The sequence below is a fragment of the Macaca nemestrina genome, chromosome 11 (assembly GCF_043159975.1).
Source record: "Macaca nemestrina isolate mMacNem1 chromosome 11, mMacNem.hap1, whole genome shotgun sequence".
Lineage (NCBI taxonomy): Eukaryota > Metazoa > Chordata > Mammalia > Primates > Cercopithecidae > Macaca > Macaca nemestrina.
The window spans coordinates 125,100,227-125,122,431 of NC_092135.1; the positions used below are offsets into that span (position 1 = coordinate 125,100,227).

At 44.0% G+C, this 22,205-nt stretch overlaps 1 protein-coding gene across 15 annotated transcripts in view; it reads left to right on the forward strand.

The window, feature by feature from the left end:
* Positions 1-22,205, forward strand: part of LOC105473986 (rhomboid domain containing 1) — a 182,587-nt gene that overhangs the window by 139,304 nt on the left and 21,078 nt on the right. For 5 of the 15 annotated variants that reach the window (XM_071073471.1, XM_071073470.1, XM_024790353.2 and 2 more), the window contains exon 7: positions 1,281-1,443. The exons of 7 other annotated variants lie outside the window; for them this stretch is intronic. In XM_071073471.1, the coding sequence (XP_070929572.1) occupies positions 1,281-1,408 (128 nt within the window). In that variant the 3' untranslated portion in view covers positions 1,409-1,443. Of the gene's footprint in view, positions 1-1,280; positions 1,444-18,585; positions 18,880-22,205 lie in introns of all 15 variants that reach the window. 3 more of the 15 variants (XR_011610096.1, XR_011610101.1, XR_003016282.2) reach the window with 1 other exon arrangement.

Consider the following 22,205-nt stretch of genomic DNA (forward strand, 5'->3'; position numbering starts at 1 on the left):
AAACCATTTAATTTGTAGCAGGAATCCCAAAGTATATCCTTCCCAGAGAAAGAATGAGAATTGCCTGGCATCAAGTCCAGGAAATAATTACTCAAAAAAATTGTGTAAGACATTTTCCTGTGCTAGAGATGCTGGTGACCACAAAATTGGTACCTGGGGGACATGTCTGGCCTCATTGTCTGAGAAAGTTGGGAAGTGGGTGTTTGACTATTCCCCTTTCCACTCTGCTTCCTCATTTGCTTTGCCATTTACCCAAGTGCCCCCATTCTAAGACTGGTGCTTACTGATCAAGAGCAAAGCTCTATGCCTTAGGAGTAGTTCATAAAATGATTCCTAGATGTAATATTCACTCTCTTTCCTGCCTAGTCCCCTTCAGCAAGGACCTCTCTAACATTTTATGTTTCAATTGTTTTCTTCCAGAGACAAAGGTAAGTTAGATCAAGAGTAAACAGACGGAGATGTTCATTCTTGGAAGCAGCAAGCATTTCGTTATCATTGTTATTGTCTGAGCAAGTGAAAACCAGATGAGAGGGGCCTTGACCTGCCTCCTTCACTAGCAGAAGTGAAGTAGATCATATCTTTCTTGCAGCATTCCTGTGAGTGTTAGAGCAACTCCAGAGCCCATGAATAAGGCTACTCTGTGTTAGAATGATAATTCTGCCTGTTCCTCCTCGTAGCTGCCCACCCCTGAGAGTCTCCTTTTCGTTCACTTGGGCTCTTTGGTTGCAGAGTGGCTGCCTCTCTGCAATGAGCTTGAGGGTTTTGTGGGGAAGAGGCCCAGAGCCCCTCACCACCTTTCCACATGCTTGCCTCCTTACCCAGTTTCACAGGCCTTGACAGATGGCCAGCATTTGTCTCACCTGCGATTCCTTTTTACATAGCACTTGGTGTAACACTTCAAGGAAATAATTAGCATTCTGAGTCTTCTCTGCCCTGTGCATAGAATGTGGGGAGGTTCTGCTGAAGAGGGACTTGAGCCCAGAGTATTGTATGGCTGTTGCCCTTTTGAGTCCTGAGTGTCAAGGTATTAACTTCCTTAGAGTCACTTTTTCATTGAACAAGGATGTACAAAAGAGACATCTAGTTATTAGATTCTTCTGGTTTGGCTGTAAAATAAATGGAAATGTACCCGTGGAAGTGATTGGCATAGATTTCCAGGCACCAGGATCCTCTTTAGTGTCCCGTACCCAAGAGCAGGGTGGATACCCACTGCAGTCTGAGAGTCGTGAACCGTACAGTGCTCATGGTGTCATTGTATAATTGGAGATCACTCTTTTCAGGTACCTCGCCAGTGCATGGCTCAGGCACATCCTGGAGATCTTGGTGCCCCCATTACCATTCTCAGGCCATGTATCCCTTCCAGGCTGCGCTCCTGTGGCACAGACGAGACCTAGTTCCACTGCTCTGATGGCCACACGTGAACCTGCAGCAGTAAATTCCTTGGTATGTGGAGAGAACTGGGAAGTGGGTAGCAAGAAAATTATGTTTTTAAAACCACCAGCTCCTTCTTCCATTTAGTTGGCAGTTCCATTTCTAACATAAAATCTTTCAGATCTGAGCTCTCCTAGGGCCTCCCAAGATTTAATATGGTGCCCCAGAATGATAAATGAGAATAAAGAGAAACTCTTCATAACAAGACCATGTAGAAAACGTGGAATCGATGCCCCTGAGGTAACTAACTTGATTGTGGTACTCATTTCACTACACACACACACAGACACACACACACACACACCTATAAATACATCTATAAAACCATCATGTTGTATACCTTAAACTTATACAATTTTATTTGTCAGTTAGACCTCAATAAAGTTGGAGGTGAGGGAGGTCCGAACTCAATGACGGTTTGCTTTCCTCAGAATGGCAATGGGGTGAGGGAGGGCCCGGCTCCTAGAGGGAGCAACTTCTTGATTTTCCTCATTCTTTCTCATTTCCCTGCCGGGGCCACCCAGAAGCAGTCCTAGTCAGATGATAGAAAACCTTGTCAGTCCTCCTAATGAAAGGGGGAGTTTGGTGCAGAACAGGGGAATCTGCTTGGATTTAAAGATGGTGTCAAACTATTGTCCAATGCAGGGAAATGCATTTATATCTACATGAAGAAGGAACTCTTTAAAATCTGTTAGGCTTGGAATTTTCGACAATGATCTATACATAAACTCCTTAAGTATTGCCTTGTGTACTGACATATTAAAAGTTACGATGATGCTTAGGAACTACGTATTATTTAGGAAATATTTGAAAAGAGATAATACACAAAAGCAAGATTTCATTGTTGCCAATAGATAGCAAGCAAGGTTACCTTGTCCCTCTGAGGGATCTGATTGAGTGCATTTGGCTGCAGGAGTAATATAAGTAGCCCCAGGGTGTTATGTTCTGTATCTAGATCTAGAGGACAGTCACACTCATGGTTCCAGTTGAAAATAGGTCTCCTGCTTCCATTAGCATAGCAGGGCCTGTCTGGTCACAAGTCCTGACTGTTTGGTTTGGAGACTATGTGCAGTATGGATTGGAGCAGAGGTGCAAAGCCCCAAGTTTTGGGTACCAGGGACACTTGCAAGGTGTGAGAGCACAGCCTGCTCTTCCCTCAAGGCCAACCCGAACTTAGCAGCCAAGCAGGGCTTCTAGGGCAGTCCAGGTATGAAGCTGTTGTCCATTGTCACTTAAGTCCTCTGTCACCTTGTCCGTGTCCTCTGGTCGTACTAGATCTTGGATATGCCCACCCCCCTGGAGACACCACTAGACAAAGAGAAATGAGGATGCCTAGTCAATGACTTCCCAAGTCCAAGTCGAGACGTCTGCTTCAGCTGCTTTGACAGGCAGCAACATCAAAGGAGCAGTATCCCAGTATCCCAATATAGTAACAATTTATTGTAAATTATCAAAATGTGTGAGCTTTACCCACACCTCCTTACCTCGAAACCTGTCCCTGCTGTTTCCTCTTCTTTGACTGAGCTTTACCCACACCTCCTTACCTCGAAACCTGTCCCTGCTGTTTCCTCTTCTTTGACTGAGCTTTACCCACACCTCCTTACCTCGAAACCTGTCCCTGCTGTTTCCTCTTCTTTGACTGAGCTTTACCCACACCTCCTTACCTCGAAACCTGTCCCTGCTGTTTCCTCTTCTTTGACGGTCCCATCTTCACTGTGTAGGAGACTCACCACCGTACACTGATGAAGAACACCCACAGTTCTGTGCAGTGCTGCCGCTACCTTAAGCTTGTCTAGAGGAAGAGAAGAGACCCCAGTCTAACTTGACACATCAGGCTATTGTCTTACTTTGAGAGGAGGCTTACCGGGGGCCTGGGTATGGCTTGTAAGTGCTGTAGGCACAAGGTACTATGACTTGGGCCTATCGGGTAGGTGTCTGGAGTGAGGCTTCTTGGCCCTGGGGCACAAGGGCAGTGATAAATTTCAGTGACTACCATCCTGCTCTGGTATTTTTCCCCACTTGGCAGCATTTTATATATAAAACTAAGGCTTCATTTATTTTGATCCCCTCTTCCCATTGAAAGAGCCATCGTCTTTTTCTTAGAGACCCCAAACAAACAGGGTAGATGGCAGAGGCCTCTTATCTGGCACAAGACTCGGGTTCCTGGTTTACCCTTCAGGCTGGGATAAGGCTAGCCCCAGAAATGGGACTCAGAAACAAGCCACTGCTCTCCTGAGTGCCTGTCTTCATGTAAAAAGGGATCTTTGTGGTCATTTGTTTCTATGCCTTTGTTTTGGAAATGAGGAACTTGAGGCCCAGAGAAGTCAAGGAGCATCACTGGACGTCTGGCATCTCTGGTTTCCCAGTTCAGTTTGTGTCTCCCCTTCAGCAAGCTCCCCCTCCCTTTAGTTTTGCATTTAACACAGTCTTGCCTTCATGACTGCCGCCTCCTTTTTTTCTGTAAACACGAATATGAAGTGTATTTGCTCTGCTTTTCAGCCTTGTCTGCCCCACTGAGTGTCCAAAATAGCCGGCTGGAATTCATGAGAATGTTATGTCTTCAGATGTTTATAATCCAAAAGAATCTCTTATGGTTTTTTGTAATAAAACAACTTAGATGTTGGTATTTTGTGTTGGAAAGGCGAGCAAAGTTCACAATGAAGCAATTACAATGCAGTGCATTATGTATAATTTGTAGCCTGCCCCAGGAGTGATGGTGAACTGTGAAACACCATCCTGGCCCTGTAGCGTAATTAGCAGGATCCAACGCTGCACAGGGAGAAGCAAAATAGTTGTCATCCGAGGTAAATAAAAGTAAGGAAAAGTTCTGATACACCCCAAATTATATAAAGAGCAGCCCCTATATTAGGCTGCAAATATGTCAAGAGTCTTCATTGCTAATTGAAGAAATCTTTTGAGGTTTAGCAGCTCATAAGTTCACACTGGGAATTGCCCTGTTGTTCTAAGGTTGTAAGTCTTGTCTTTGAAATGTAACAGTTGTACTTTTATATTGAGTTCCTCCAATAGTACCATTGTAAACAGGGGGAGTATGCATTTTAACGTAAGTTTGAACAATGCGGTTTTAAAAGAGTTCACCACATCAAAAAGAGGCTGTTTGGACATGTTTTATGCATTCTTTTCTCTATAGTATTTAAAGCTATAAATGACTCATAGAAGTGTGTTCCATTTAGATCCATCATGTTGGTGTAGTGTCCTCACTGGAGCTTGTACTGCCCTTATTTTTTTCTACTCTGAGATAATTATCTGAAAACAGGTCTAGGCCTTTTGCCAAGTCACTTGCCCTTAATCTGTCTTCAGAGCCATAGAAATAATTCTAGAACACTGTCACACTTGGTCTAAACAGCAACGCACTTTGTGCCTTTTCATGGTCATCTTTGTTTTTTAATTCAAATATTCAATTTGCACTCTCTTTTTTCTCCATGTACCAATTACAACCCTTCCTATAGCCTGCTAGTCCCCCGTTAAAAATCTCTAATTTTTTGCTAAGCCACTAGTTGGAGTAAAGAAAGGTTGGATGGTACAGGGAAAGATGTGTGTGGTGGTGTCCAAAGCAAACTGGTGGTATACGAAGAGCACTGGGCTTGCGTCTGACCCCTGGACATATGGACCATACCATTTTCTGGCATGAGACCTCAAGCCTCAGTCTTTACATCTGTATAATGAAGGCAGTACTTAGCACTCAACACCTCCTTCCATTCCTGCATTTGTTCATTTATTTATTCATCCCCAGGGATAGAATGTGGACACAATCCCTCACTGTCCTTGCCCCCGTGGAGCTCACTACCCAGTGAGAATGCACACTGTCAAAATGATTAGATTCACGATAATCACTAACCATGGCATCATGTGCTTTGAAGAGAGGGGATCCTATGAGAGCTTCAGGCAAAGAACCCTCATTGGGGGTGATCAGAGGACACAGTCACTTTCCTGGAGAAGTTGTGTTTAAGCCAAGAGCCGGAGGACATGAAGCAAGGAGAAGCGGGGTGGGGCAAGTGGAGGTGAGGGGAGAGTGGCACCCAAGGGAGCTGGAGAGGCAGCTCGTGGCCACGCCCTGCACTTACTGGGCAGAGTAAGATTCTTTATTTTTGCTGTAAAATAAAAGCCAAGAGTAAAGTGGATGAGATGTTTGTTTTTGAAAAGCTCTCCCGGCTACTGTGTGAAGAACGGCTGGTAGGAAGACAGGAGCAAGTGTGGGGAAATGGTTTAGGGTTGTGTTAGAGTTCTGCAGAGGAACAGAACCCATAGGATACAGGTATGTATAAAACGGAGTTTATTGTGGAGAATCAGCTAAGTGATTACAAGCAAAGTCCTATGATAGGCCATCTGCAGGCTGGGGAAAGAGAGAAGCCATTAGTGTGGCTCAGTCCCAGTCCAAAAGCCTCAAAACCAAGGAAACCTGCAGCGCAGCCCTCAGTCTGAGGCCCAAGGCCCAAGAGCGCCCAGGAGGCCGCTGCTGAAAGTCCCAGTGTCCAAAGGCTGAAGAAACTGCAGTCTCATTGTTGTAGGACTTTCTCCTCAGTTCAGCTAAAAACTGGGTTCTTGCCACACAACCAGGAAAGATAAGGCTCGTGGACACAGAAAGGTGAGAAAAGCAGAATTTATTGGGTGAGAAAAGGAAAACACTCAGCAAAGCAAGAGCGGTTCCTGTTAACAGGCCCTCATCTCACCAACTGAATCCCAGGTCACCACCCAGGAACAGGAGGGGCCAGGCTCCTCCCCCTGCAAATGGCTCGAACTTCCCGAGGCCCCACCCCATCTTCCCATTGCACAGGTCAGTTGGAGATTCTCTGGGAGCCCTTTTTACTTGGCTGGCCCATCATATTCAAAGGCAGGAGGAGAGGAAGCAAGCATCCCACACAGGGGGAGAGAGGAAAAGCAAGAAGACTCAGCAGGCTACGTACCCTCTACCGTCTGCCCTGTTCTAGCCACACTGGCTGTCCACTGGATGTGCCCACCCACATTGGGGCGCGTCTTCCTCTCCCAGTCTCCTGACTTGAATGTCAGTCAGTCTCCTCTGGCAACTTTCAGAAACACCCAGGAGCACTGCTTCACCAGCCATCTAGGCATCCCTTAAGCCAGTCTAGTTCACGCCTATATTAACCATCACAGCAGTTCAGGCACTGGTCTAGGCCCATGATATAGGTGACTCAAACAGTGCTGGTGACAGGGCAGATAGAGAATGGACAAATTTGGGAATGTTCAGGTTAAAATGACAAGTTTCGACGGATTGAATTTGGGGGCAGGATGAGTGGAAGAGGAAGGTGTCAAGGAAGACTGTAGGGTCTGGGCTTGTGTGACTAACCGGAGGGATCGTGGGGGCATTTTTGAGGATAGCCTAGAAACGGGGTCATTAATGTAACAGTCGGCACCACTTACCTTTCATTCCTTTGACCCAGGTGTTCACATCCTTTAATTCATTTGGTCCTCAGAACACACCCATAAGCTAGATTTTACAGATAAGAAAATTGAGGATCAGTGAGTAAAGTAACTCCTCCTAGGGCACAAAATAAGAGGCAAAGCCAGTATTCAACCTCAGCTCTTTCTGGTTCAGAACCCGTGCCCTACTCTTGTTCCCCACCAGAACCAGGTAGCAGAAAGTCAGCTTTGTAAGACATCGATGTCTACTCCAGATTTGGTAAGTGAGGTTTTAAGCAGAATGAAATGCTTGGAAGAGAAAACAGGAGATTTGGGGTATGGTTCTGTCCCTCTTAGCTCTTAGCAAAACCATTTACCTTCTCTGGACTTCCATTTCCCATCTCTGACATGAGCGAGTCAGATCTACCATCCTGAAGACAGCCCTCATGTTCTGGAAATGCATGATTTTTATGATGTCATCCTGGATGCATCTCATACACAGTCTACTGTCCACATTTGATTAAATCTTGAGGACTTCTGTAGTAAAACCATATAGTCCTTTCTCTGCTAGCTTTTTATCTGGCCAAAGCACATATTTAGATACTTCCAATGAAGTTCAGAGAGCAACATATTCCTCTTCCCATATCTAAATCTTCAGTTATCCAAGAGGAGCCTAATTCTAGGTTCCTAACTTGGGATTGAAATTTTAAAAATTTCGTTCTGGGGTTTTCTTTTTCTGTTCATAAAATAAGTTTTTTTTTACTAGAATTTATTAATAATGTCTATTAATAGATATGTAAAATAACTCATTTTTTGTTGTTATTGAATATCTCTCCGTAGCAGAGACTATTGTAAAATAATTCCCGAGTTTATTTATGTTCAGTTTGAGACTGAGGCAGGCCATTTCAAGGATGTAAAACCAGTCTGAGACACTCCTTGGCCTTCCTGAGACTGGGTGGGCTTGTTTGTAAGAGATGTTACGTTTCCATCATTCTGAGCAAACTATCACAGGGACAGAAAACCAAACACTGCATGTTCTCATTCATAGGTGGGAGTTGAACAGTGAGAACACTTGGACACAGGGTGGGGAACATCATACACCAGGCTTGTCATGGGGTGGAGGGTGTGGGGAGGGATGGCATTGGGAGAAATGCCTAATGTAAACAATGAGTTGATGGGTGCAGCGGGCCAGCATGGCACATGTATACCTATGTAACGAGACCACACGTTGTGCACATGTACCCTAGAACTTAAAGTATAATAATAAATAAATAAATAAGCTTATTGAACTTCAAAAAAAAAAAAAAGAGAGATGTTAGGTTTCGGTCACAAAATTGCCCCCTGCCTCTATAGGTTATTAGCACACACACACATAAGCACACACTCATGCAAACACATGCAGACACACAAATCCATGCACTCATGCACATGCGCGCGCGTGCACACACACACACACAGAGTCTCTAATGGGGCACAAGATTAGGATTTGAGAGAAGGATAATGAGTTAATCAGACCTAAAAGAACACACAAAAAGTGCTTAATTAGACTCAGGGTTAAATGCCATCAAATACAGAAATAAGCATGGTTTTAAAATGACCGTCATACTTCTCAGACAGTTTTTCACATCACAGAAACTGGCTTCCCAGCCATCACAATTCTAGGCTAACTCCGACCCACATAAGAATTTCTCAGCTCTGGGGTCCAGAGAGCAAGGCTCCTGCTTGTTTGTGCCTTTCTCCAGATGGCTTCTCACTGCCGCGTATCTCATGGAGCTTATCCACTCCAAACGGATAAAGGTCGCATCGCCCTCATGGTCCAAGTTATCTAGACCTTTGTGGAGAAGCCCACCCTGGTTTCCTAAACCACAAGCTGCTGCCTCTCAAAATTCATGGCTATCATACTTTTGATGAGTACATCATTCCTCTTTCACGTATTTTCAACTTCCCCCCGCCCTCTTTTCTTTTCTTGCCCAGCAAGCACACATCTAGCCACAGGCCTCACATGTGGTAGGGTTGGGCTGGGAGGTTCCCAGTGATTCCCTCAGCCCTGCCCCTGATGATTTGGATACCTTTGATACCAGCCATGACTCACTCTAATTGCAGGTTTTTCTCAGAGCAGTTTGTCTTCCTCTAGTTCCACCTGCAAAAGATGGATGCCAGGTGGCTGTCAGCTTTAATAAGGGCTTTGGACCACTGTGTTCTCCTAGACCACAAATAATCTCAGGGACAATTTCCTAGGTCAGGGATTGTTTTTGTAATTATGCATTGATATTGGTATTTCTGGACCTGTAGTTATGTACAGTCAGGCTTATGGTATTTGAAAGGTAAAGATAATTTGAACTTTTAAAACATTTAACACAGCATTCAGCATAAATAGATGCAATACATCTCATATCTCAGCCTGTTTCTAGCTGCTGAATGTTCTTTGATGTGTCCAGAACCCCAGAGCCCACGCAAATCTTGTAAATTTCATAGAGAAAACAAATCGACTGAATTGTGTTCCAAAGTCTATGGGCTTATAGTCCCCACTCACCTGTTCCTCACTATTTGTGTCTCAGGATTTGAGAGCTATTTAGTGGCTGAGGCCAGAAATGGAAATTTGCCCTAATGGTATGTTAGCTTGTTCTTTCATTCATTCCTCAAGCATTTATAATGCACCCACTATGTACCAGGCACCAGGGATCCAGAGGTGAATTCCTTTGTTCCTAGGACTGGGGGAGCTACATTGGGCCAGTTTCTTCTACTCTAATGTCATCACTAAGAGAATTTTAACTAACAATTGTATTTGTTGTGTTTTTCAAGATAGCTGGGTTGCATTGGTATCTTTTAAAATCTACATCATCCAAGGTTGAGCATAGCATAACCTAGGAAACTACCATAGTCTTTGGCTCATAATAAATGTCACCAAAAACCTACTTATACAAAACCAAATGCCATGCTAGTGCAAATGGTCAAAGACAAACATAACCACAGAACACAGTATGGCATTCCTGTGATCAAAGTTTCTCAAAGTGGGGCATGTGGACATCCAGCTCACTTGAGGTGCATGTTAAAAAATGCACATTTCTGGGTCCCCCAACAGACATTGATCTGGAATCTCCCATTAGAACCCTAGAATCTGCCTCTCACCAAGCTCCCCGACGTGGGTTTGAGAATCACTGTTCTAGATCCAGCATCTAGTCTTTAGCCCTTCGAAGAATGCTGTGTTTTCTGCGGGAAGGTGGCATGGAAGTATTGGGTAGGTGTGGGACCTGGGGCCACTTATGTGGTTCACTTTAGTTGCTGCTAGTCAGTCAGGCTACCCACCCTGGGGGCCAGCCACCTCAATCCACTTCTTTTCCCAGGCCCAACAGCCTTGTTTTACTAGACACATGGTTATCTGCCGTGGTTGTCCAATGTGACCTAAACTTGACCACTCGGGGATGGTTGTTCTCAGCAGAAGTTGCCAACTTTTTGTCCCTTTTCAAAGTTCTTTTCCCACTGGCTTGTCTTTTTTTTTTTTTTTCTCCTTATTCCTTGAATGCTTGGAACGATGTTTACTTGTACTTTTTTTCATGTACAAAGGTTAAAGAGTGTTTTAAGAAGATTGAGGTTTCTGAGGGAAATGTTGGCTAATTTCAAATGGTCTTTGATTTCAAAAGTCAATGAAAACATTCCCTTGACCCTTGGTTTGAAGGACTGGAAATTGGGCCGTCTCTGTGGTTTGAAACTCAAGTGGAAGGGAGTGAGAAAAAAACAAAACAGGTCTCAATGTTATCAAAAATGCTTCTTTGTACCTTTATTTGAACAGGAGATTTGAGCACCTGGGCAAAATGCAATGGTGTGGGGGACCTTGTCATTTGTGAATGGAGGAACTGCCCCTGCTCGTGTAGGAGGGTGAGCCATGCAGCTGGCATTGTGTCCCTTGGAGGGAGGGAGCTGCTGTCCCAGGCATTTATGAAGCCACCACTTAGGACAGGGTCCCAAGAAAGATGTGCTTTCTTCTCCACCAGAAAGCACATCTGTTCACCCCTCTGATCACTGGGGGCCTGCCCAGCAGCTGTGACAGCCGGCACCTGCTGAACTACCAGTTGCCAAGCTGCCAACTTCAAAGATGCTGTCTTAGTGAGTTTAGGCCACCTTAACAAAATACCGCCATGGACTGGGTGGCTTAAACCACAAAAATGTATTTCTCACAGTTCTGGAGGCTCGAAGTTCCAGGTACTAATATGATCAGGTTCTGGTGGGGTCCCTCTTCCTGGATTATAGATGGCCGCCTTCTCACTGTGACCTCACATGGCAGAGAGTGCGAGCTCTGGCCTCTTCATTCCCTGATAAGGGTACCAATACCACCACGGGGGCTCCACCATCCTGTCTCATGGAAACCTAATTACCTCCCAAAGGCCCCACCTCCACATACCATCACATTGAGGGTTAGGACTTCAAAGTATGAATTTTGAGGGAACACAAACATTGAGTCCATGACAGCCTTTGTGACCTCTCTGAGCCTAGGCATACCAGGCAGAACAGCAACAGCTAACTCCCTGGGGTCATAGACTAAGGAATTAGAAATATTCTCCTGAAAGGAACCACTGGTGCTGGAGATTTTTGCAGATTCCTAGAACTCATGGAATACTCACTTTATAAGCCCTGGTCTTGTACATTCACTCAGTGCTAGAGCAGAAAAACCCCCAAGTCAAACCAAGTTCTGAGTGTCCTTAGACAGCAGTGTGCACTCTGAACCAGGCATCAGGCACAGTCAGAATGGGAGCTAGATGGGCCTTTTATCTCACTTCCGCCCTTCTGATGCTCTCCTGGGGTTGGGGTGGGGGCTGAGGAGGAGGGGCAGACGCAAAGAGGAGGATTGGGGACAAGTACAAGTTTTGGGGGTGGTTTGAGTGATAATGTGAGCCAGTAACCAGTACCACCTGGTTAGGCCTAACATAGATCATTTTGAGTATTACTGCATCTAGGATTGATTGTCTTATTACCATAGATTGTGTCTGTTTATCTCCTCTGATTTGGAGTTAGCATATTAAGGAGGCTCCGGATGATTCCTGCAAAGCACTCACTAACACAGGGCAGCATGCACAATAGCAGGAGGAAATTCAGAATTAGAAATAGTTAAACTATCTGCATTCATATCCGTATCTGTATCTATATCTCTCCCAGTGCCTTGTCAGTCTCCTCTGCTCTGGAAGAATTCTAATATGACATAGAAACTGCTAGATGCTGGCAAATAATTCCTGGGTTTCAGGCCATCTAGACAATAAACAACTCCATAATATTCAGTGCAGCAGCCTCTGTAGCGCCCATCTGTTTCAAAATAACCCTAATTCTGCTTACAATGCGGAATGCTTTGTTGACTGGAATTTGTCCTAGTTTTCGTCAGTGGATTTAATGTCATAGGCCTCTGGTTCCACCTGCTGGCAGATATAAATACCAGAATGAAACTCGCGTGGATATTTTCAGTTGCAAGAAAATCTGAGCTGTAGCTCAGTGGTTCTCAAAAGCTGATGTACATCAGAGTCACCTGGGAGCTCATTAAAACTACAGCGGCCTGGGCTCTGTGGCAAGCCCACCCAATCAGCAGCTATTTCTTAAACAGCCCTCCTGGTGATTCACACACCCGTACCAACGTTAGCAGACCCCACTTCATCTGGAATGAGGGGTGCAGAACCCAGCAAGGTTAGGGATGATTCCAAACCACTGTATCCTACTCATGGCCAAGCAGGGGGTGACAGAGTGACAAAGCCACCTTTAGTTACCCACCCCCGCCTCTTCCAGTTTATCCAGGTAACTCTTAGTGGCAAAGGCCAAAGCTTTATTCCCTTGGAACTCATTTAGAAAAGAAACAATTCAAAGTGGAGAAACCTGGTGAAAGCACTACTTATCTAAGTGCTCAAGGTTAACGTCACCAGTGATAAGTCATGTTGACAGCACATTGATATGTGATGAGGGCATTTCACCTCTGTGGTATTCTTCACCAAAACCCATAACCCCAGTCTAACCATGAGGACAAATAGCAGACAAACCAGACCGAATGACATTCTTCACGATATCTGGCCGCTACCACTCAAGGCTGTGAAGGTCATGGGGGTCAAGAAAGAACTCAGAAAGAGCCACAGACCGAAAGAGACTAAGGAGACTTGATAACAAAATGCCCTGTGGTCTCCAGGATTGGACCCCGAACAGAAAAAGGAAATTAGTGAAAAAACTGGGGAAATCTAAATGTCTGGAATTTAGTTCAACGGAATGTATCAATGTTGGTTTCTTAGTTTCGACAAATGTACTGTAAGATGTTAACATTTAGGGAATTGACTTGTCTGTAGTATCTTTGCAACTTTTACATAAATTTAAAATTATTCCAAAATAAAAAGTTTATTTAAAAAATTTACAAAAAAAAAATAACCCCATCAAAAAGCGGGTAAAGGATATGAACAGACACTTCTCAAAAGAACACATTCATGTGGCCAAGAAGCATATGAAAAAAAGCTCATCATCACTGGTCATTAGAGAAATGCAAATCAAAACCACAATGAGATATCATCTCATGCCAGTTTGAATAGTGATCATTAAAAAGTCAGGAAACAACAGATGCTGGAGAGGGATGTGGAAAATTGGAACGCTTTTACACTGTTGGTGGGAGTGTAAATTAGTTCAACCACTGTGGAAGATAGTGTGGTGATTCCTCAAGGATCTAGAACCAGAAATACCATTTGACTCAGCAATCCCATTATTGGGTATATACCCAAAGAATTATAAATCATTCTACTATAAAGACACATGCACCATGTATGCTTATTGCAGCACTATTCACAATAGCAGACTTGGGCCAACCCAAATGCCCATCAGTGATAGACTGGATAAAGAAAATGTGGCACATATACACCATGGAATACTATGGAGCCATAAAAAAGAATGAGTTCATGTCCTTTGCAGGGACATGGATGAAGCTGGAAACCATCATTCTCAGCACAGTAACACAGGAACAGAAAACCAAACACTGCATGTTCTTGCTCATAAGTGGGAGTTGAACAATGAGAACACATGGACACAGGGAGGGGAAAATCACACACCAGGGCCTGTCGGGGGGTGGGGGCAAGGGGAGGCATAGCATTAGGAGAAATACCCAATGCATCCAGGACTTATAACCTAGATCGACAGGTTGATGGGTGCAGCAAACCACCATGGCACATGTATACCTATGTAACAAACCTGCACGTTCTGCACACACATCCCAGAACTTTAATTAAAAAAAAATGGAAACATTGGGATGGGAGGATGGCACTGAAGAGAGACAAAGTGTGTTGGAGGACATTGCCAAGGAGCATAGCGTGGCTGCTTCTCTACCAGCTGCCAAAAGTCATGAGCAGCTAGCTGGTAGGACAGGCGACAGTCTCCAGAGAAGCTGCCCAGGCAGCTGGCCAGTGAGGCGGGTTGCTGCTGTGACACATTTGCACTCTCCCATCTGTCTGCCACCCGACCCCTGTGTCTCACTAGGAACCAAACAGTCATGGACACTCGAACCTCTGTGTGGGAGTCAGAGGTCCAGGCCCCCTCTGGGTACAGATGAGGGGCCTGAGGCCCAGGGAGGGAAGTGACCTGTGCCAGATCCTGGTGGAGCCCCAATATGAACCCACATCTGGTTGAAGTGAATTCATTTGCCACAGCATTTCTCAGTGACTTGATACATTATCTGCAACAGAGTCATCTGGGTGCTCATTAAAATGAAGTTCCTGGGCTCCAACCACCACTTACTGCATCAGAATCTGTGGTGAGGGGCTGGAGGGGATCCAATAATCTGCATTTTGAACAGTTCTTCATTTCTGTGCACGGTTCAGATTAAGGACCATTGCAGCAAACTGGGCAATGGTTGCTGTTTGATGGAAACTTCTATGCATAGGGCCACGGCTGCTAAAAGCTAAGAATGGGAGAATCCAGCTGCTGCCATTCTCTTAGGATGAAAGTCATAGTAGGTGGCAAGCAGCAGGGCCAGGACCCGGTGTGTTTCAGGAGGAGGCAATATTTTATTCTATTTTGACCTCAGTGTATTATCATTTAAACACTGTTGCCCTCACTACGCTTGTCTTTTTAAAATAATGAAGTTAAAACTTACCCAAAGACAATCTTAAGATCAAGAAGCAAGAGGTAGGGAGTGGGACTCATATCAGGGCCCTGAGGAGACCACTGTAAGTCTCTTCCTCTGGCCTTCCCTGCCACTATGCCCCATCTGAACGTCTTCAGGAAAACCAGGCCAGAAAGAGACAATGGCAAGTCTCCTGGACCCCAAGATAAAGATCAGAACAGACAAAGGACCCAGATGCCTGGGAAGCCTGAAGCAGGCCGCAGTTTGGACCTAAGGAATCCTTTGAGGCTGCAGGGTCGCGGGAGTGGAGTTGAGCAAAGACTCAGGCCATGCGAGGTGGAGAGCAGCTGCCCACACTGTGCCAGGCTGGCCCTCTCTGCGGACTGGTGTGGAATCTGCATCAGAAACATCAGAAGAGGTCGGGGGCTCAAGCTGCCCCTCCGAGCAGACACATTGGCCCTGGAGCTTCTGAGAGGAAGGTGGGATTTTAATATTCTGAAGGGTTTTCATACTTTTTGTATCATTTTACAGACCTCATATACATAGATATAGATATATTAAGAGATAGAACGAGCATGGAGAATTATTCCGGTAAGAAGTTATAAACTGTTCTCTATTTTAGAAAATACTTGAGAGTTAACTACCAAGGCTGACTTTTGCAGCTGGACCTATCTATTGCCAAACCTTACTCCTTGTCAAAGGAGATCCTAATTCTAGATGCATCCAGTTATCCAAAATAAAGCCTTACTATTTGCAGTGAGCCTTATTTAAGGCAGAAGATGCATTGTTTCTGCTGTCCTTTAAACAGACCCTGTCTCCAAGTCGTAATTAAGGCAATAATACATTCTGGAGGTTTACATATGCTGATGTGTAGGGGCTGAGGAAGACAACTGGAACATCTCATGTCTGAAGGAGAATAGACGGGAATCTAGGTTTGAGTTCCTGACTCAGCCACTGACCAGCTATTTGGCTTTGCCAAGTTGCTTAAAATCTTTAAGCCTCAATTCCTCACCTATAAAATAGACAAGGAAATTCTACTTGGAAGGATAAGTAGGATAGAAGCCACTTATAACAATATGGATCAACCTCACAAGCATAATGTAAAATTAAGCCACTCACAAAGTGTACATATTGTATGGATCCACTTATGGACAAAAATAGGGAAAAAAATCTGTAGTTAGAAATCAGGATCATGGGTACTGTTGGGTATCGAGGTATAGTAACTGGAAGGGGGCATGTGGTGGCTTATGAGTGCGGGAAATATTCTGGTATTTTCAGAAATAACCTCGTATCTTCACCTGGATATTGGTCTCACACATCCAGTTTGTGAAAATGAATCAAGTTATACACTTCAAGGTGTAGTGGGGGGTGGGGCAGTAAATAGAATGAGCATGTAGCAGTTGTCCCACAAATATTCTTTGTCTCCCTTTGACTTTTTTTCTTTTTTGGGGAGGTAGGGGAATTCTAGAAGTCAGACCATATCTTGTCTATGTTGCAGGAAACACTGACCTGACATAGTGGACCTGATGTCATAGGTTACTCAGATTGTTACCTGGAGTATAGCCTGTTGATTTTAAGTCATTTGTGTTCATTAACGGTCTCCAAAATTAACCAGCTGGAGGGGAGAGAAAAGTACAACAGGTAAAGTGGTAAACTAGGGGCTGAGTTGATCTGTATTTCACAATGCAGAGTGCTAACCACTGTAAATCGCCGAGATCTCCGTTTCAAGGCTTCTTGTTTTTAGATTCCAGATATTATTTCAGAATTAGGGAATCTCCACTGTTGCAGTCTTGATTGATTGAAGAGATAGAAATGTGAATGTTTTCTCTCTAAAGTCACATCTAAATATTGCCTTTCTCATAAACCATACTGAAATTTCCATTTGTATGAAAGTTATACCATTTTAAGTTAATTTCATACTACTTATAGAGAGAGAGAGAATATTATAATTAGCGAGTCAAAACATAAAGTGTGGTTACTGCCTTTAAGCATCTCCCCTTTCCAAAGAATGTCTTGCTAAATTGTTAGACCTGGGGTTCTTTCCAGGCCTTTTTGGTCTTTGACGGTAAATGACTTAACAACCATCCTTTCAGGAGGCATTTTGGAAGCTTTGCAGCTCATGGAATGCTAATAAAGTAACATTCTTGAAAGAGAGAACATGGGTCCCATGCTGCTGCCCTCATCTGACAATAGAAATCCCAGAGAACACTGGTGATTTATTTAGAGGTTTCCTGGTTTAGAAAAAAAGTGATTGCCTCTTTAGCTCCCTAATTTAAGGGAGAGATATTATGCTATCCTGCGACTTCAGTATAATTTCACTGCATGGCATAGTGTGTTCATCAGATCATGGGCAGGATCTATGAATACCAGCAAATTAAACGTCTAGATTTACACGGATGGCAAACAGTAGGGAAAATGGCCATCAACTCATGGTGCTCCTTTTAGCAATTCTTATCTGGACAAAATTGCTTCTCTTCCCTTAGATGTAAAATGCAGAGGCTATTGCATTTTACATAAGGGTAGAGGACTGAACATTTTTTCATCAAGAACCACAAATCAATAAATTTTGTGATCTTACTACTGGTGCTGTAATTGAGGTAAATCATCTTAACACGAGCAGTGTTCCTGAGGTTCTTTGAAGCATGTTCACTGCTGCTTTGAGTAAAATTGAGGGCTGACCTCCATTGACAAGAACACGGAGGCAAGGCTCATAAATACTCATATTCTATACCAAGTTCTTTGGAGCAGGGCTGTTTCACGCAGGCCTGTAAATGTCCAATGTGTGATTTAACTAAGCAGAGAAAAGAAGATCTTGGCTGGACACTCCAGCTCTGTCAGTCACCCAAAGGCTCTTTCATGTGACTAAAGTGTGCTACTTAATGAAAGTCATTAATTACCTTTTTATATCTATTTCTTAGAAGACAGATATTTAGTAACTAGCAACTCAACACTGTACAAAGCACTGCCAAAGGGTTTGCAAACAGAATTGAGCTCTGTATTTTAAGAAGCCACAGGTTTTGTCATTTTGTATATCTTTTTTTTTTTTTTTTAAGACAGAGTCTCTCTCTGCTGCCTGGCTGGAGTGCAGTGGCAAGATCTGGGCTCACTGCAATCTCTGCCTCCCGGGTTCAAGCCATTCACCTGCCCCAGCCTCCCAAGTAGCTGGGATTACAGGCCCGTGCCACCACACCCAGCTAATTTTTGTATTTTTAGTAGTGTCGGGGTTTCACCATGTTGGCCAGGATGGTCTCAATCTCCTGACCTTGTGAACCACCCACCTCGGCCTACCAAAGTGCTGGGATTAGAAGCATGAGCCACCACACCCAGCCCATTTTGTATATCTCTTATACAGAGTTAATGATAGGAACAAATAGACATTTAGCACATGATTCTTGATGATGTTAGAGATGAACAATCATACCATCCAATGTTCAGCCGGCATTTACTGTCATGTGGCACCCAGCTAATCATTTTATGTGCATTATCTCTTCTAATCCTTCAACAGCCAAACAAAGGAACTACTCACTATTCCCATTTTATAGACAAGGAAACTAAGACCAAGAGCAAGAGGGTTACCTACTTGCTCAAGGATGTGTAGCTAAAAAGTGGAGGAGCTGGGATTTAATCACAGGTTGTCAAACTTCAGAGTCATGGAAAGGACCCTGGAAGTCCCCTTTTTCAGTAGCCTCCTCTCACATATGATTCAACAGGAGACTACTGAAATGAAGCATAGGATTCAACTGGAGACTGCTGAAATGAAGCATAGGATTCAACTGGAGACTGCTGAAATGAAGCATAGGATTCACCTGGAGACTGCTGAAATGAAGCATAGGATTCACCTGGAGACTGCTGAAACGAAGCACCTTGTGAAGGGTGTCTCCACGATTCCCAGGCAGAGCTGGGAAACTGTCTCCTAATTCCCTACTAACACTTTTTCCTTTACACTCATGGGGATGCCTCCTTCTACCACCCCAAGGAGGCTTGTACATATCAGAAACACAAAGGTAAGACCCTTCGAGAAAGCCTGCAGAGAATGCTGGAGGTTAAGAAGACAGGTAATAGATCATATGACACAAGTGGAAACTATAGAAATAGTTTGACACATAAATGCAATGGTGGGGAAGTAGAAGACAGAGCATACCTGAGACTGAGTGGACAGCCAGGTAGTCTTGTGCCGAGTGTGGCTCCAACTCAAAGCACACCCACAGTAGTCGGTGTAGACTAGTGGCTGACATCAACTTTGTGATTGTCTTCGAAATAAGTTTTTATGCTTAAAAACATTCCCCCCAGATCAACTCATATTCAGAACAGTGTAGTTTTCAGAGCTGGAAACAAAGCAATTCAGCCATTCTTCAGAGAGTAAGATGGCTTTTATATCAAAAACACTGAGTTGGAAGGATTTAAAATACCTTCAGAGCTGGCATGATTACAAATTGGGCTTTATTGTGGTTTGGGTTGTTGTATTGTTATACCCAATGCCGCCTTGGTTCTCCTAGAAAGCCAAACCGTGCTAGCAGCCAGTGGAATTTAAGGAGACCCACATGGGAACTTTAGATTCACGTCTTTGATATCAGCAGAGTCCCACAGAATTGAGAACTTAGACTGGACCTTCTTATTTTTCTGTTTTCAAATAGCAGTGAGCTTCCCACATGTCCATATCCGTGAAGAAAAGGGACACTGGGTTTGGGCAGGAAGGGCGGGGATGGTGAGAGGTGCAACCCTGAACACTTTCGGTGTGAGAACTGATGGCCACATGGGAAAGTGGGAAGAGACTCAGAAGGTTTGCTGTTCTTCATGCTAGCTTAGTGACCTCAGATGTGTCCCTAACACCTTCTGAGCCTCTGTTTCCTCATCTGCAAAACTGAGATGATTCTATTGGGAGTAAAAGCTAAGTGGAAAAGGGCACCTTGAAAGGGCTTTATAAAGAAGAGTGTGATGATTGTTCTTCTCCTGACATGAGTTTTCTACTTCAGCATGTGGCATTTCTTTGGTTGGCTCAGCCCTGGTTCTCCTCGAATGCCCTGCAAATGGGTCCAAGGCTGTGTGTGCTGGCTGCTCCTTTTGAGAGCTGGACCTCAGGCACCTTCCCAGTCTGCCTCTTCTAATTCCTCCATGCAGTTCCCTTCATGGAAATTATTAATCCGCAGGCTTTTTCTTTTGAAGAAACGCTAAAGAAAACACCAGAGGACTCTGTGTTGCCCTCTGGGAGTCTGAGCAGTCTTTCAGCCTCCATGGGTTTCTGCCCTGTGGCCCGGAGTCAGGGTGCCACGTCGAGCTTGCTTCTGACTCTGCCCGCGGCTATTTCTAAGAGTTCCCAGTCCATCTGGAATGAGGTGTCAAGTCCTGGCCTGCACTCACAAGTGCAATTAAGACCAGTCTTTTTAAAAACAACTGTTAAAGGAAAAGGAGAATTTGGAGCTCATGATATAAAATAGTTTTAAGCAATCAACTAATGGTGATTTGATTCATGAATTTGTAATTTCAAAGCATTTACCATTTTGAACAAAGAGAGATTCCTTTACAAATACATATGGCAAAAACGTTATCCAGGTTTTTAACTTTTAATCTTACAGTATTCATAAAATCTTTATGGTAAAAGTGTTATAAGCCTATAATATGTTTGAGTATCATCTTTAATGAAAGTTAACAAATTGGTCTATTTTTCACTGTATCAAAATGCCTTGAAGTAGGGATTTATCCAGCAGAAGTGAGTGTGGGGATTAGGCCTGCCCTGTTTATTTTGGGGTGTTCTAGTCAGGAAGGGTACAAGGGGTCGGGGAGGTATAATTCTCCCATGCTCTCAACAGGAAAGGAGAGTCAGTTCTGGGGAAGCATTGGGATCTTCATCAGTAGAGAAGCAAAAATATAAAAAAGGGGTTGGCTTTGACTACTTTTTTGAATTTCTCTTTGACAACGGAAACTTCAGCTGTGGATTGAAAAGACAGACTCCGTTTCCCACTGCTTTCTCTAACATCTTTTCACTATGGTTTGTTGCCATGTCAGCTTATACATAAATGGACACATCTTTGAAAAGGTGCCACTCTTGGGCAATAAGCAAGAGGGATCGACTGTTTGTTCACTTGCTTTCCCTCCTGGCTTAACTGTGCTTTGCCCACCCTCCCTTCCCAGCCAGGCCAGTGCTGCCAGAACATTTGGTCCCGAATGAGTTGTTTCAGAACCTCACTGGGCAGCATTGGAAGTCGTAAGCAGGTGCTGTTGAGTCAAGTCCATACACTTATTGAATAGCTACTGTGTGTTCAGAACTGTCCCAGACGCTGGGGAGAGGGAGGCGTGTCAGAGGGATCCCCCACCATTTTAGAGCTTATGATCCTGGTAGGAGAGAGAAGAGTGGTCCAGAAATGCCTACACATCTGGCAGGATGTGGTGATGATTGAAAGAAGACAACCAAACGGAAGGTGCTGAAAGCTGAAGAGTTTGAATTGGGAGAATTATTCTGTTGGTTCCATCGGGGGTGGCCTCGCATTACAAGAGAGAGTAAGACTTCTGGTTGATGTGGGTGATGGGAGAGAGCCTTTCAGGGCAAATTACCAGGGTCAGCAGAGCTATAGTAGTGAAAAGGTACAGCCTTTTCAGTCCCCATGCTTAGAAGTAAACCTCTACTTACCCGTATCTATCAGTGATGCATCTTCCCGGTTGCCTCATGGGGAATATTGAAGCTCTTTCACTAGCTTTAGGTTGCTGGTTCCTTGAGATCAAGGACTATGTATTTTTCTCCCCTTATTACTACTCATGACGCCTGGGAGAATGTTTTCTTATATAGTGATTGAAATTCTTGTATCATTACAAACTGTTTTTTTGGTAAGTTTGCATCCCTGAGAAACTCTTTTCAGTAACGATTTCCAGTCCTTCATATGATCCTGAAATATGATGCCTGCATTTTTGTTTGCGTGCCCAGATATTGATCAGTATGGTAACTCTGCTCCAGTGGTTGTGTGTTTCAATCACGCATGATTCTGATTAGCCACATTGGTGCAGGAGGCAGCATGTTAGAGGGAAGAAAAAGAACACCCAAAGGCTGATCAGAAGAAGCCAAACCAGCCTAGTTGGGGGGGGAAGTTAGTAAAGGTGGCAACAAATTATATATGGGTATTTAAAAAAAAGACAATAAGCCCTTGAGACACTATGTAAGCCTGAATGATGCAAATTATGGAGCACGGTGGAAGGAAAAATACAAGTGGGAAGATTATCAAGAAGCCTCAAAATGAGTCAAATCAGGTTCATGGCTGAACCACTCTAAAAATATTTACTTGATGTTGAAATTTAGTACTGACAGCTGAAGTTGAAAAATCTTTGTTATATTTCTGTTTTG